The following is a 16,772-nucleotide window of genomic DNA, read 5'->3' on the forward strand; positions in this document are numbered from 1 at the left end:
TTCGACCCAGCAACTTTTCGGTTTCTGGCCCAACACTCTAACCACTAGGCTACCTGCCGCCCCAGGGTTACTGTGTGTTTGGACGTTTCTCATTCTGATGTTCCACGTGTGACTGTGTGTGTTTGTGTGTGTGTGTGTGTGTGTGTGTGTGTGTGTGTGTGTGTGTGTGTGTGTGTGTGTGCGTGCGTGTGTGTGTGTTTTGCTTGACTGTGCATTTTTCTGTGTGCATATATGAGTGTGTTGGCTGTTGGTAGGTTGGCCTGTGACCGTTTGTGTTTCATGGTGTCATGGTGCATCAGCCTGTGCTGTTTAGAGAGGTTAATAATTGAGGAGCTTGTTGTATTATTTATCAGTGTTAAACTGAAATAACAAAAAAGGAATAGACAGTTTGCTCGCTCAGTGCGTGTGTGTGTGTGTGCTTAAATGTGAGTGCATACGTCTGTGTATGCCGTAAATATGTTTTGGCATAGATTTTTTGGGGGTGATAAACTCAAAGGCACAGACAGAGAGAGAGTCTGACAGAGAAAGAGAGAGGGTTAAGGAGAGATGCAGATTGGGCAGAGACTGTGAGAGAACATGGGCCACTCGCTAGTGACAGTCCAGTCACTGTACCCAGTGTGTGTGTGTGTGTGTGTGTGTGTGTGTGTGTGTGTGTGTGTGTGTGTGTGTGTGTGTGTGTGTGTGTGTGTGTGTGTGTGTGTGTGTGTGTGTGTGTGTGTGTGTGTGTGAAGGAGGAGGGGGCTATGTGATTACTGTGAATAACACAAAGTGACATGTGGCCTCCCCGATCTAGGTCAACAATCGAAACCGCACCACACTGTGTGTGTGTGTGTGTGTGTGTGTGTGTGTGTGTGTGTGTGTGTGTGTGTGTGTGTGTGTGTGTGTGTGTGTGTGTGTGTAAAGAAAGAGCGCAACAGAGATGAGAGATGGCCTTTGTATCTGCTTGTTCATACTTCTGTAGTATGTTTCTGCACGTTTTCTGCATGTGCTTAACCTAACAGCATGTGGGTATTGTTTGTGTGTGTGTGTGTGTGTGTGTGTGTGTGTGTGTGTGTGTGTGTGTGTGTGTGTGTGTGTGTGTGTGTGTGTGTGTGTGTGTGTGTGTGTCCGTGTGTGTGTGTGTCCGTGTGTGATTTCTTCACTGATAAAGGTCATGATGTAAGACTCCCACACTAATTGGATTGAGGAAGTTTAACACAGTGATTCATTAACCTTCTGGCTCTGGCAGCAACTCGTATTAACACACACTCTCTCTCACACAAACACTCTCTCTCACACACACACACAGAAGCATATTGCTGAGCATTCTGGATCTCTTCGCTGAAAGAAGTTTCAAATAGAAAACTTTTTTACATGGAGGCAGGAATTCCGCAGGGAATTTCTTTCTCTCTTTCTCTCTCTAGCTATCTCTCTCTATCTCTCGTTCTCATACACACACACTTTGAATAAAGGCTATTTTTACAGACAGCTGTGTGAGCAGAGAGAGATTACAGTGGTCAGGGGATTGGGGAAATTCTCTCCACCAGCTGTTAACTAGAGACTAGGACAGAGGGGGATGGAGGAATGGAGGATGGAGGGAGAGAAATAGAGAGGGATGGTGAAAGACAGACAGGCAGACAGATAGAGGGAGGGAGGAGAGAGAGGATACCAGCATAATATAGAGTTGATCTCTGTAACTGGGGTATTCAATATAACATGCACTTGTAGAGCTAAATACTGTACTCATAGGCTGCCATACACTCTTTCACAAATGATCACACACACACACACACACATTCTCCTACCACCCTTGAGGCTTTGGCATTGTTGTCTCTATGGGATTTGATGTTATGCCAGAGGCTTAATTTACGGTATGGTCCTCAGTCCCCAAGCAGCTAATTCTTTAATAGACGTAGAAAATGCCCAACAATCTGCCCGTGTGGAGCGTGGAGCATGATGGTGATGATGTAATGGCTTCAGGAAGAGGATCTTTGTAGTCATCACCATCACTATAATCTGACTATGTCTCCTCTCTTCAGGTACTAGAGACAGACTGGCAGACTGCGCGACTTGTACAAGGCAAGCAGGTACGAGCTCCGCAAATCCATTAGGGGCGCAAAAGGACAATACAAACTCAAACTTTAATTGATGTTCGACAACTCAGACTCATGACAAATGGCAAGGACAACAGGCTATCACGGACTACAAAGGCAAATCCAACTGTGTGGTGCCCACCGAAGCCTCCCTCCCAGACGAGCTTAACACATTCTATGCTCGCTTCGAGGCAGACAATACCGAGCCATCCAGGAACGCTGTCTTGCTGCTCCGGATGACCAGGTGCAAACTCTCCAAAGAGTGAATACAAAAAATAAAAATAAAATATCTAGGCTTGTAGGCTTGCGTCTGGTAGGCTTGCATTAATAGACAGCCGCGAGCTGTCCATTAACGCAAGCCTACCAGACGATCTAAATACCTTCTATGCGCGCTTCAAGGCTAGCAACACTGAATTATGCATGAGAGCACCAGCTGTTCTGGATGACTGTGTGATCACGCTCTCAGTAGCCGATGTAAGAACTTTAAACACAACACAACGCCTCTTGTCCCACAGGAGACTGAAAAGATTCGGCATGTGCCCTCAGATAAAAAGTTTTACATCTGTACCATTGAGCGCATCTTGACTGGTTGCATCACCGCTTGGTATAGCAATTACTTGGCATCTGACCACAAGGCATGACAGAGGGCAGTGCGTACTACCCAGTACATCACTTGAGCCGAGCTCCCTGCAGTCCAGGACCTCTATACTAGGCGGTGTCAGAGGAAGACCATAAAAATTGTCAAAGACTCCAGCAACCCAAGTCATAGACTGTTTTCTCTGCTATCGCACGGCAAGCGGTATCGATGCAGCAAGTCTGGAACCAACAGGACCCTGAACGGCTTCTATCCCCAAGATATAAGATTGCAAAATAGTTTGTTAAATACTTAACCGATAGCTACCCGGAATACCTGCATTGACCCTTTTTGAACTAACTATTTTTGACTCATCACATACGCTACTGTTACTGTTTATTATCTATCCCTGTAACGCTTGTCATTAGAAGGAGAAGTGGACCAAGGCGCAGCGTGGTAAGTGTTCATGATAATTTATTTCACAACACACTCAAACAAAATAACAAACGGTGAAAAAAACGAAAGCGCACAGTTTTATCAGGCTCAGGTGCTAAACAGAAAACAACCTCCCACAAACACAGGTGGAAAACAGGCTGCCTAAGTATGATTCCCAATCAGAGACAACGATAGACAGCTGCCTCTGATTGGGAACCACACTCGGCCCAAAAACAGCAGTCTAAGGCACTGCATCGAGGGGGTTGTGGTGTCACTACAGACCCAGGTTTGATCCCAGGCTGTGTCATAGCTGGCCGTGACTGGGAGACCCATGAGGCGGCGTACAATTGACCCAGCGTCGTCCGGGTTAGGAGAGAGTTTGGCAGGCCGAGATTTCCTTGTCCCATTGCGCTCTAGTGACTCCTGTGAAGGGCCGGGCGCATGCACGCTGACACGGTCACCAGGTGTATGGTGTTTCCTCCGACACATTAGTGTGGCTGGCTTCCGGGTTAAGCGGGCATTGTGTCAAGAAGCAGTGCGGCTTGGCTGGGTCACGTTTCGGAGGACGCACAGCTCTCGACCTTCGCCTCTCCTGAGTCCGTATGGGAGTTGCAGTGATGGGACAAGATTGTAACTACCAATTGGATACCACAAAATTGGGGAGAAAAAAGGGGTACTTTTTTTTATGTCTCGCGGGCCGGATTGAAGTGCCCGGCGGGCTGGATACGGCCCACGGGCCGTACTTTGCCCCCCCTTGGCCTAGCCCAAATCATTGTCACTATGCATTGAGGCAGGCAGCATACTCCTGGCATCCGCCAAACCCAGATTCGTCCGTCGGACAGCCAGAGGGTGAAGCGAGATTCATCATTCCAGAGAACGTGTTTCCACTGCTCCAGAGTTCAATGGCGGCGAGCTTTACACCACTCCAGCTGACGCTTGGCATTGCTCATGGTGATCTTAGGCTTGTGTGCGGCTGCTCGGCCATGGAAACCCATTTCATGAAGCTCCCGACAAACAGTTATTTTGATGACGTTGCTTCCAGTGGCAGTTTGGAGTGTTGCAACCGAGGACAAACGATTTTTACCTGCTGTGCGCTTTAGCACTCGGCAGTCCCGTTCTGTGAGCTTGTGTGGCCTACCACTTCGCGGCTGAGCCGTTGTTGCTCCTAGACGTTTCCACTTCACAATAACAGCATTTACAGTTGACCAGGGCAGAAATTTGACAAACGGGCTTACTTTTTCTTGAGCGAATGGTCAGGGGGCCGTAACACAATTACAAATAATTTATATACTGCAAATTGACCGCAAGAAGCCCAAACAGATATAACATTTGATGAAAACATAATCATTTCAAACCTTGCTTACATTTATTTGTATACAATCACATATATCTCTCTATTATGTGTGGGAATACTTTTGAACAGATTTCCAAATTAAAATCACTTTGAGCTGATATGCTGGTGTTTTTACAGTCATTTATGTCCCAAAATAAAATTAACATTTTATGTTCGAATTTTGCTCAGAAAACTTGGAGGGCCAAATAAAATTACCCGGGTGCCAAATTCGGGCCAGCGAGCCACCAGTTGGGGAAGTCTGGTGTACACCATGTGCATCCTGTACATATGACTAATAAAACTTGAGACATGTCAGGTGCCAGTCAGACTGTCTCCTCTCTTCAGGTACTAGAGATGAACCGAGCCCTGTCAGATGCCAGTCAGACTGTCTCCTCTCTTCAGGTACTAGAGATGAACCGAGCCCTGTCAGGTGCCAGTCAACCTGCTGAGTTGGCATCTAAGGCCTGACAGAGGGTCATGCTTAGTTTATGTGGTCTGTGAGCAAAAGTGTTATAACATGTCTCCAACCATAAAATGTTAGCTTTTATATTAGCGTGTCTGAAGTATTTTTAGATGTTGGCCTTTATACTCATATCTGATATTTGAAACGTATAGAAGATATAGGACATATTTGTTTTTGTACAGATACTGTAGATACAGTATATCCATTCCTTTCTTTTCTCCCATCTGTCCTGCTACCCTCCTCCAACCAGTGACATACTTTTAATGTATGCCATTAAGAAACTAATTAGGATAATGAACAGAGAGAGGGGGAGGCCCATCTTCTTTTCCCAGGTTTTGTAACGTAACAGGCCGTATCCTCTCGCCTCACACACACACAAAAGACACCCACCATCACACTGTGATGATACTGTAGAGCTTCACACAACACAGAGAGAAAACACACACACACACACACACAGCTCACACATGTAATGCTGCTGCCACACACACACACACACACACACACACACACACACACACACACACACACACACACACACACACACACACACACACACACACACACACACACACACACACAGCTAACACATGTAATACTGCTGTCACACACACACAGCTCACACATGTAATGCTGCTGTCACACACACACACAGCTCACACATGTAATGCTGCTGCCACACACACACACACACACACAGCTAACACATGTAATACTGCTGTCACACACACACAGCTCACACATGTAATGCTGCTGTCACACACACACAGCTCACACATACAGCTAACACATGTAATGCTGCTGCCACACACACAGTCACACACATACAGCTAACACATGTAATGCTGCTGCCACACACACACACACAGCTAACACATATAATGCTGCTGCCACTCACACAGTCACACAGCTAACACATGTAATGCTGCTGCCACACACACAGTCACACACATACAGCTAACACATGTAATGCTGCTGCCACTCACACAGTCACACAGCTAACACATGTAATGCTGCTGCCACTCACACAGTCACACAGCTAACACATGTAATGCTGCTGCCACACACACAGTCACACACACACAGCTAACACATGTAATGCTGCTGCCACTCACACAGTCACACAGCTAACACATGGAATGCTGCTGCCACTCACACAGTCACACAGCTAACACATGTAATGCTGCTGCCACACACACAGTCACACACACACACACAGCTAACACATGTAATGCTGCTGCCACTCACACAGTCACACAGCTAACACATGTAATGCTGCTGCCACTCACACAGTCACACAGCTAACACATGTAATGCTGCTGCCACACACACAGTCACACAGCTAACACATGTAATGCTGCTGCCACTCACACAGTCACACAGCTAACACATGTAATGCTGCTGCCACACACACAGTCACACACATACAGCTAACACATGTAATGCTGCTGCCACACACACAGTCACACACATACAGCTAACACATGTAATGCTGCTGCAACACACACAGTCACACACACACAGCTAACACATGTAATGCTGCTGCCACTCACACAGTCACACAGCTAACACATGTAATGCTGCTGCCACTCACACAGTCACACAGCTAACACATGTAATGCTGCTGCCACACACACAGTCACACACATACAGCTAACACATGTAATGCTGCTGCAACACACACATTCACACAGCTAACACATGTAATGCTGCTGCCACTCACACAGTCACACAGCTAACACATGTAATGCTGCTGCAACACACACATTCACACAGCTAACACATGTAATGCTGCTGCCACACACACAGCCACACAGGGACCTATCATTGACATAAGTAACACAAACAGAAGTAGCACAGCTAACATGTCTACACCCTCTCTCACTCCCCCCACTCTCTCTCTCTTTCTGTCTCTCTTTCTCTCTCTCTCTCTCTCTCTGTCTCTCTCTCCCTCCGTTTCTCCCACACTCCCCCCTCACTCCTTCTCTCTATCTCTCTCTTTCTCTCTCTCTCTCTGTCTTTCTCCCTCCCTCTCTCTCTCCCTCTCACTTGCTCGCTCTTTCCATCACTCACTCTCTCTCTCTCTCTCTCTCTCGTTTTCCCCTTGGCTGTGCTCTGACTCGGTTGTCAGACTGGGTTAGTTTGGCTGGATAGCTCTCTATAATGTCTCTTTATTTGTTCTCCTCTTTGTGAAATGGGGTTGCAGTGTGGGGGCGGGCTCTGGCTTTTTGATTGTTCTCTAAGGGAAAGAGCCTTAACTGATGTAGAGCTATCTCAGATCCCCTTTCCATGTTCAACATTTCACCCCGCTCTCCTGTCAATAATACACCTATGCCGGGCTGGAACAACGATTCGCCTCACATAATGAACAAACATGATTAACTTTACACATGCTCAATTGGATGGAACATGGATGATAAGGGACACTTAAGTAGGCATTGGAGAATGCGTGTGAGCACTTGTGCCAGTGTGTGTAGGTGGCTAGGATTCTGTTTATCTTCATATCATAGGTTTTGGAGGTTGTGCGTGTGCGTCCTTGTGTGTTCGACAGTTGGATAATAATACATGGCGTTTAGGTGTGTTTGGTAATCTGTCCCAGGTAGTGTGTATCTGTCAGAGTGATCCAGGTAGAGCATAAGCAGCCATTACCGAGCTGATGGAGCCCACAGTTTTCTCTTTCAACTGTCTGCCTGTCTGACAATGTGCCTGTGTGTGTTTCCTCATCCTGTGTGTTATCTCTCTCCTCCTCCAGCGCCTTATCTCTCCCTATCTCCTCACTGGAGCTGACAGGAACATGACCCAGAAAACCCTTTCTGATTTCAGACTCCGATAGGGCCTCTACATCGCCTCACTCACTCACTCACTCACTCTCTCTCTCTCTCTCTCTCTCTCTCTCTCTCTCTCTCGCTCCCTCTCTCTCTCTCGCTCTCTTTTTCGCTCTCTCTCTTTCTCTCTCTCTCTCACTCTCTTTTTCTCTTCCACTCTTTTTCCTCTTCTCTTCCAGCCCTCTAGTCCCGCTTCATCTCTCCTCACGTTACATATTCCTTGTTTCTTAATGTAGCTCTCCCTTCCTCTCTCCTCTTCTTTCTCCGTTTCCCCGTTCTCTCTAACTTCTATCTTATTTCGACCATCATTTCACCATTTTCTAACCCATCCTCCCTGCACTCTTTTGGTCTGTCCTTATTTTACTGTGTTGGAAGTCTCTGTGGTTCGGCCTTCAGCATCATGCCTTATATCTATAGAACTAGTCTATGTGGAGAGAGGTACTCTGCAATGTGATGATGTACATAAAGTACCTGAAGTATTATGCTAACGAGGGGGACGTTTCTGTGCTGATGATGTAGACACAGGCACAGATGGTTGCAGAGACAGAAAGTGTGTTGACCAGAGCGGAACAGTGAGAGAGAAAAGACAAGGAAGGACATGGATGTTAAGTCACAGATGTGCATCTGACTATTCAACTAAAGTGAACCCTAACCCTAAGTCTGAGTACCTGCTTCAACTGCCAAGCCTTCTATTGGCTAATAACCACAGTTAGTATTCAGGACTGGGATCAGAAATCGGCTCTAGCATTTCTGACAAACCAGACCATTTTTTCCCCTTGAGGCCCCCACACCTGCCCATTTTGTTTATTGGAGCTGCCATTATTAGCCAGAAAATGGTCATTTTGTGCAAGAAACCCAAGTTAGACAGGCCCACTAGGTTAAAATTGTACCAGCCCATCTGGCATTTGCCCGAAATGCCAGATGGCCAGTCCACCCCTGACCTCATCCAATCAAAGAGAGGTGAAGCATCATCTGTTTCAATTGGTGTCCAATCAGGCGGTGTCCTCAGTGACTCCACCAATTACAGATTAGTGCACTGAGGCAGGGCCACTGCTATTTGGCTCTGGAGACACTGCTGCCCACACAGATTGGGGAAAATTGTTTAAGCACAATTTACAACTCAAATTCGATTTGAGAGAGGAAATATAGTGTGTGTTAACCTGTAAACAAATTATTTGAAGCATGCATGGAAAGAGATAGAACGGAGAATAGAGAGGGAAGAATTGGAGTGTTTGAGTAGCGATACAAGGAACCAATCCAACCCAGTTACCAGATTCTTGCCTAGCTAGAAAGCAGGTTTAAATCAATATGCAGTGGAACTTCTTGCAGTGGAATGGGATTGGTGAGTGTGAATGTAAATGTGCATTCTTGTAGCACATTACAAAATGTGTTTTAGACCATATATCTGGTTACTGAGTTTACATAGAATAGGACCCAATGTCTTGCATACAGAAAAGTATTTTACCATCAATACATCATTGCAATGGGTTTATTGTCCATCCTAAATGTATACATTTTAACATCTTTCCACCTACTGTAACAGCCAGCCAAGTGTAAAGCTGCATCTCTGCGAGATGAGCAGATTTTGCATTAGGGGAAGTTGAAGCCTGGCACTTGTTAATGTGCCCCTCAGCCACGACATAACTTCATCTGGGTCAGAGGTCAGAGTCCAACACTACTACACCGACCACTGATAGAGCAGCACTGTACTGCATGGAGCTCCGCTGAGTCCCATTTAGAACGTAGGTTACACACGTCTGCCAACCACACCCTGACACATGGACAGCAACAGATAACATGCTACCTGTCTCAGACCTGCTGTTTTCAACTCTCTAGAGACAGCAGGAGCGGTAGAGATACTCTGAATGATCGGCTATGAAAATCCAACTGACATTTACTCCTGAGGTGCTGACCTGTTGCACCCTCGACAACCACTGTGATTATTATTATTTGACCCTGCTGGTCATCTATGAACATTTGAACATCTTGGCCATGTTCTGTTATAATCTCCACCTGGCACAGCCAAAAGAGGACTGGCCACCCCTCATAGTTTTTCCTAGCCACTGTGCTTCTACACCTGCATTGCTTGCTGTTTGGGGTTTTATGCTGGGTTTCTGTACAGCACTTTGTGACATCAACTGATGTAAGAAGGGCTTTATAAATCAATTTGATTGAGATAACGGGCTCGTTAACAATGGGCTGATATTGGGCTACTGTACTTTAACAACTTCCAGACAAACTGCAGTCTAGATTTACAGCCATGTCTAGCCATACCTGTCCACTTCCCTTACAGTGGGAATTATTGACGTCCTTTCTGTAAAAAAAAGTTCAGATATGGCGCTATGTTCCCTGCACGTTGCAAGGCGCATGCTGGCAAACGAGTGCAGCAGAGTGTTTGAGTTCAGTGACCTCCCGTTGGACAGTGTCCCTGTTTTAACACCCTGTTGGACAGAGTGGGCTGAGAGTCCCCCAGTAGTGTAGCTGCTAATGCTGATGGAGCCCGGCCCATAAGACAGAGTGACAGCTGACTTGGGCTCAACTGAATTAGTATGTTGGGAGGGGTTTTTATTCAAGGCTCACAGATGTATTTAATTTCACATGGGATGGGTTAAACGGTTCATTAGACTTAGCCCCGTTAGAGGCGCGGTAAACCCATCTTTGGGAGTTTCGCTGCTTCCTCTATCCTTGGTCAAGATGGGTCAATCCCTTAGCTGCTGTCTCACTTAGGAGAGAGGGGAGGTTTGGTGAGGGGAGGGGTAGGGGTTAGGGCTAAGTGGGTCACTCGCTGGGTCAATTTAGGATGTGCCAGAGACGAAAACAGCCCTCCCCTCCTGTCTCTTGTTTGTGAATAAATCCCCTGTACAACAGAATGGGTGTGCTCATGTGTTAATGGGTCAGTCTCCTTGTTAAATGCATGAACATTTTTTCCCTTTTGTCTTCTGTTGCGGTTTTTCGGGGCAGACTTCCGCCTGTTTCTGTCCGTGGCTGTGCATCCCGCTCTCTCTCTTTCTCTCCTTCGCCACAGATCATCATCTCAATTACTCATTCCTTCTTTTCTCTCTTTCTCCTTTGCTCTTTCTCTCCGTTCTTCTTCTCTGTCTCTCTCCAAAGTTGGTCATCATCTCAATTACATCTCGATTGTGCATGCATGCATGTATATATGTGTGTCTATGTACTCCTGTGTGCGTGTGTGTCTGTCACATACACAATCATGTCATTAGCACTTTGTCATATCTGTTCAGTAAACCAGTGAACCTTTAAACTGAGACATGCGAGAGAGTCTGCTCAACTCAAATACCATACACCATGAAAGCCACCCTCCCTCACCCTCCCTCTCTAATAAACCCTCTCTATTTCATTCTTTATTTCTCATTCTCACCCTCTCTATTTCTCATTATTTATCGCTTTTCTGTTTATATATTGTTCTTACACCTCTCCTTCTCTTCCTCTTTGGGTATTCACTGTAGTGTTTTTGCGGACTAATACTGTCGCGAATACTAAATACTGTTGTAGAATACTGTAGTAGTTACTGTAGTGTTGCTGACATGACTGCAGTATACTGTAGTATTAACAATTTACTATATTATACAGTAAATCCTGTAGTAAAAACAACTATAGTAAACTATAGTAATTAATGTAGTGATTTTGCGGACTGCAGAATTTACTGTAGTGCTTTTGCAGATTGTAGTATACTGTAGTATTTACTGTAGTGTTGCTGACATGACTGCAGTATACTGTAGTATTAACAATTTACTATAGTATACAGTAAATACTGTAGTAAAAAAAACTATAGTAAACTATAGTAATTAATGTTGTGATTTTGCGGACTGCAGAATTTACTGTAGTGCTTTTGCGGATTGTAGTATATTGTAGTATTTACCAGAGGTGTGGCCTCGAGTCACATTACTTAGACTTGACTCTGACTCGAGTCACAAATATGATGACTTGCAACACGATTTTGACTTTAAAATCAACTATAGTAAACTATAGTAATTAATGTAGTGATTTTGCAGACTGCAGTATTTACTGTAGTGTTTTTGTGGTCTGTAGTACACAATAGTATTTACTACAGTGTTTGTTGCAGACAATACTGTAGTATTTATTAACTATAGTATTGTACAGTATACTACGAAATTCTATACTAAGTACTACACATGATCGAGGGATACTACAGTGTGTAATATAGTATTCTACAGTATAATACAGTTTACTACAGAATTCTATAATAAGTACTGCAGTATTCTACAGTAAACTGATTCAAGTCTGCAAAATCACTACATTGAATACTGTAGTAGAATACTGAAGTATTTACTGTAGAGTTGTGGACATGACTGTAGTATACTGTAGTATTACCTATAGTAATTTTGCGGACTGCAGTATACTGTAGTATTTACTATAGTATTCTACAGTATACTACAAAATGATATAGTAAGTACTACACATGTTCGAGGGATATTACAGTGTGTATGTAGTATAGTATTCCAAATGAAAACAAACTTTATTGGCCACATGTGCCGAATACAACAAGTGTAGACTTTACCGTGAAATGCTTACTTACAAGCCCTTAACCAACAGTGCAGTTCAAGAAGAAGAAAATATTTACCAAGTAGGCTAAAATAAAAAGTAACAATGAAAAGTAACACAATAAGAATAAGAATAACGAGGCTATATACAGGGGGCACTGATACCGAGTCAGTGTGCAGGGGTACAGGCTATGTAATCTGTACATGTAGGTGGGGGCGAAGTGACTATGCATAGGTAACAAACAAACAGCGAGTAGCAGCAGTGTACAAGGGTGGGGGGGGGGGTCAAAGTAAATTTTACCGATGGAGATTTTTATGAATTGTTCAGCAGTCTAATGGCTTGGGGGTAGAAGCTGTTGAGGAGACTTTTTGTCCTAGACTTGGTGCTCCGGTACCGCTTGCCATGCGGTAGCAGAGAAAACAGTCTATAACTTTGGTGACTGGAGTCTATGACAATTTTTTGGGCTTTCCTCTGACACCGCCTATTATATAGGTCCTGGATGTCAGGAAGCTTGGCCCCAGTGATGTACTGGGCCATTTACACTACCCTCTGTAGCGCCTTACGGTCAGATGCCGAGCTGTTGCCATACCAGGCGGTGATGAAACTGGTCAGGATGCTCTCGATGGTGCAGCTGTAGAACCTTTTGAGGATCTGGGGGCCCATGCAAAATCTTTTCAGTCTCCTGAGGGGGAAAAGGTTTTGTCGTGCCCTCTTCACGACTGTCTTGGTATGTTTGGACCATGACAGTTCGTTGGTGATGTGGACACCAAGGAACTTGAAACTCTCGACCCGCTCCACTACAGCCCCGTCGATGTTAATGGCGGCCTATTCGGCCCGCCTTTTCCTGTAGTCCACGATCAGCTCCTTTGTCTTGATCACATTGAGGGAGAGGTTGTTATCCTGGCACCACTATGCCAGTTCTCTGACCTCCTCCCTATAGGCTGTCTCATCATTGTCGTTGATCAGGCCTACCACTGTTGTGGTATTCTACAGTATACTACCGCTTACTACAGAATTCTATAGTAAACTGTGGTATTTTGTGGGGATATTTAATACCTTTCCTTACATCTTACCCGCTGGTGTTATGTAATCTAGAGCCTCAAGCGGTAAATAGAAGGGGTGGTTGATACTGTAGTAGGGTGTCATGTGGTCATGTGATGTGATTATGACTGATGTGGCTTTAAATGGCCACTAGTCTTGGTTTGGATTAATATGACTGGGTTGGTATTTAAACGGTCAGGGGATGTGGCTGGGTTGTTATTCTGACTGTATCTGGGGAACTGTGTGGGCGATATGGGTCATGTCATAGGCATGGTTGTGGGATTGAGTTCAGTGTTTCTGACAGGGCAATACTTCTGGCTCCCTGCTGTGACCTAGTTCCCCTGGCCAGACGGCCCCACGTGTTTTTTTTGTTTTTTTTTAACTCAGTCGGGGTCTCAACTTACTGTTGCAAGTTAGAATAGTAGAATACACAAGGTGTAATTTTGAAATTTGATTATGCATTAGCAGTTTTTCTCGTTATGTCAGTTACTTATAGTCACTCAATTAGCCCGCCAGCTATCTAAACTTATTAATCATGGTCGAATTATCAACCGGGGGACCCCCATTGATTTTGTTAGTCAGTCTTACTCAGATATCATATTCAAAACTGCAAACATTTCTCTCCAACCTATGGCAAAATTTGTAGAATTGCTTGAAATTCGTTGTAAAATTGCAAATTCTTCTCTCTGCCCCATGGCAAAACATGTAGAATTGCACAAAATTAACTCTAAAACATGTATCTCCGCTGTCAAACAGGGAGCTGGTAAAATGTTTTGTTCGCAATGTTGTAGGCCCCAACCCCATCAAAGTTGCACATCCCTGATGTAAGGTATCTCTCTAACTGTAGTCTTCCTCCCCTCCTCTTCCTCTCTTAGCTACCTCAGATGGGACAAGGCAGGGACTGGACAGCATGAGAGGAGGAGTGTGTGTGACACGTGGGATGAAGGTGATTCTCAAAGTGGGACAGAGTGAGTATCTTCATCAGATATATTGTCCTTGATTTGGTTTCATATCAGTCATTCAATAGTTATCATCCTCATATAGATGAATGTGCATGGGGGTCTTCAATATTCTTGTAAAGGCCTTATATTCATAATATTCATGAAACTGCCATATGCCAAATCAAATCACAATTTATTTTAAGTGCATTTAAAGAACAAGTTCGCTTTTTTGGAACGAACTTACCCCACCAGCAATATACTTCCTCATGCTCGTTCTGCAGTTGCAGGGTCACAGATAAAACATGAACAAAAGCGCACAAAAAACCACAACTTTTGAAACGGCATCTTTACTGTTCTTAACTGACTTGCCTAGTTAAATAAAGGTTAAATAAAACAATTAAAAATAAAAACACATGAAAATATGTCATTACAAACTTTATCCGCAACGTTATATTCCATTTTGTTGGACTCAAGCAATATTTTCTGTGTGCACTTTCCAACATAATGGAATATAACATTGTTATATACAGATTTGGTTAGAGAAAAGTGAATTGTCCTTTAACAAAAGGCTCAATTGTCAATACACTTTACAGAAAAGCAAATTCTTAAAAATGTTTACAACCCTAAACCAACTGTATGATTTCCCATAGCTGCTTATGGCCTCCCACCCAAACCCAAACCAGACCCAAACCGCTTCAACCCCAAAGGTAAGTCAGTCTACAGTACAGTATCCAGAGGGAGAGGAAACTCACTTCACTGGTTTAATGATACAGTATCTACAGTATTAGCAAGTCATTGATCCTGACCCCTCTACCCTTACAGGGAATGGGACGACACCCAAGGTAGGTGGCGAGGGCGAAGGAAACAACGGGAACAACCCTCCACCCTCCTCTAGTGTGGCGGTGATCGCTGGAGCGGTAGGGGGGGGAGTCTTCCTCCTCATCGTGACCGCAGTCATCTGTGTGGTGTGTTACCGCTGGCGACAGAACAAGCACTCTGAGACTCACCACCCCACCCTGACCCTGACCACCCTCACCCCCAAGAGGGGCAGCACCAGCGGGGCCGGCTGCTCCGCCGGAGGCAACAACGGCTCAGAGCCCAGTGACATCATCATCCCGCTACGGACTTCAGACTCGGCCTACTGCCCGCACTATGAGAAGGTGAGCGGGGACTACGGCCACCCCGTCTATATCGTCCAGGAGATGCCCCCCCAGAGCCCAGCCAACATCTACTACAAAGTATGAGAGATGGACAGCCACACAGCCCGGCTGACATAGACATACAGGTGTACCAACACATAGACTGCTGTTTTCAACTTAGAAATACAACTGTCCCTCTAGCTCCCTCCACTCCCTCACTCGCCCCACCTCCCTCTCTATGGCTGACTGTTTGGGATGGCTATCCTCAACCTCCTGCACCATGGACTGTGCTGTACAGTGCTCTGACACTGTGGATGGATGGATGGATGGATGGATGGATGGATGGATGGATGGATGGAGGGGTGGATGGATGGATGGATGGATGGATGGATGGATGGATGGATGGATGGATGGATGGATGGATGGATGGATGGATGGATGGATGGATGGATGGAGGGGTGGTTGTGTCTGGGTGGAGATATTGATCTGTTCCCTGCTGTGAACCCAATGATGGAGGCTGTGAGTCCTGGACATGTGGGCCATTAAGCTGACGGACTGTGGCAGCGACTCAGTCCCCACCTCTCACTCAAAGTGAGGACACTGGATATGAAATGTCAAACCTTTTCAAAGTGTTTGTGTGTGTGTGTGTGTGTGTGTGTGTGTGTGTGTGTGTGTGTGTGTGTGTGTGTGTGTGTGTGTGTGTGTGTGTGTGTGTTGTGTGTGTTGTGTGTGTTGTGTGTGTGTGTGTGTGTGTGTGTGTGTGTGTGTGTGTGTGTGCGTGCCTACGCGTAACCTGTATGTCTGCTTGTGTTTGGTGCGTAAAACCAGTACCACAAGAACAAATATCAAAGCAAGATTCTGATTTCTACCCACTGTCACCATTTACAGATTATATAAAATCATTATTTCATAACTCATTTGTAGATTTTTATATTTCCATTCAGATTTCTGTTAGACACAGTTTTTCTTGTATGTATTGTACTGTATGTTCTCTGTTTTAGAGTCTGGATGAGATCTAGGTACTTATTTATTTCAGTGTTTGTGTTTGTCTTCGAAATGAAGGATCTTCTCTTCCGTTATCCCATTCTCTCTCTCACTCTACAATGCCTTAGCATTGAAATAGTTCACTTTTCTGTATATAAAGTTTCACAGAGGAAGGAGGATAGTACAACAGTACAAAGAGGTGTACTCAATAAGAGGAAGAAAAATGACAAAGTATTGGGAAAGTGTTTGAACAGATGAAGCCACAAACACTGTGATTCTCCCATACTGTGCCTCCAGATGCACATCCATAGCTACAGAACAGAAACCTTAACACACTGTATTGTTCATGTTGCTCCTCTACGCCGGCTGAAAGTTTTTTTTTAGAGGGGAATTATCTGTTCGGTTTTGTTTCCCACACTGCGCTGGTAACTGATGACCTGT

The 16,772-nt window shown here is 44.9% G+C and overlaps 1 protein-coding gene across 1 annotated transcript in view; it reads left to right on the plus strand.

Annotated features, from left to right (window-relative positions):
- Window positions 1-16,052, plus strand: part of LOC106563380 (ephrin-B2) — a 57,939-nt gene extending 41,887 nt beyond the window's left edge. The window contains exons 3-5 of the mRNA XM_014128888.2: window positions 14,143-14,235; window positions 14,859-14,915; window positions 15,031-16,052. Of these exons, the coding sequence (XP_013984363.1) occupies window positions 14,143-14,235; window positions 14,859-14,915; window positions 15,031-15,452 (572 nt within the window). The 3' untranslated portion in view covers window positions 15,453-16,052. The remainder of the gene's footprint in view (window positions 1-14,142; window positions 14,236-14,858; window positions 14,916-15,030) is intronic.
- The last annotated feature ends 720 nt before the right edge of the window (window positions 16,053-16,772 follow it).

This window comes from Salmo salar, chromosome ssa11 (genome assembly GCF_905237065.1).
Source record: "Salmo salar chromosome ssa11, Ssal_v3.1, whole genome shotgun sequence".
Taxonomy (NCBI): Eukaryota; Metazoa; Chordata; class Actinopteri; order Salmoniformes; family Salmonidae; genus Salmo; species Salmo salar.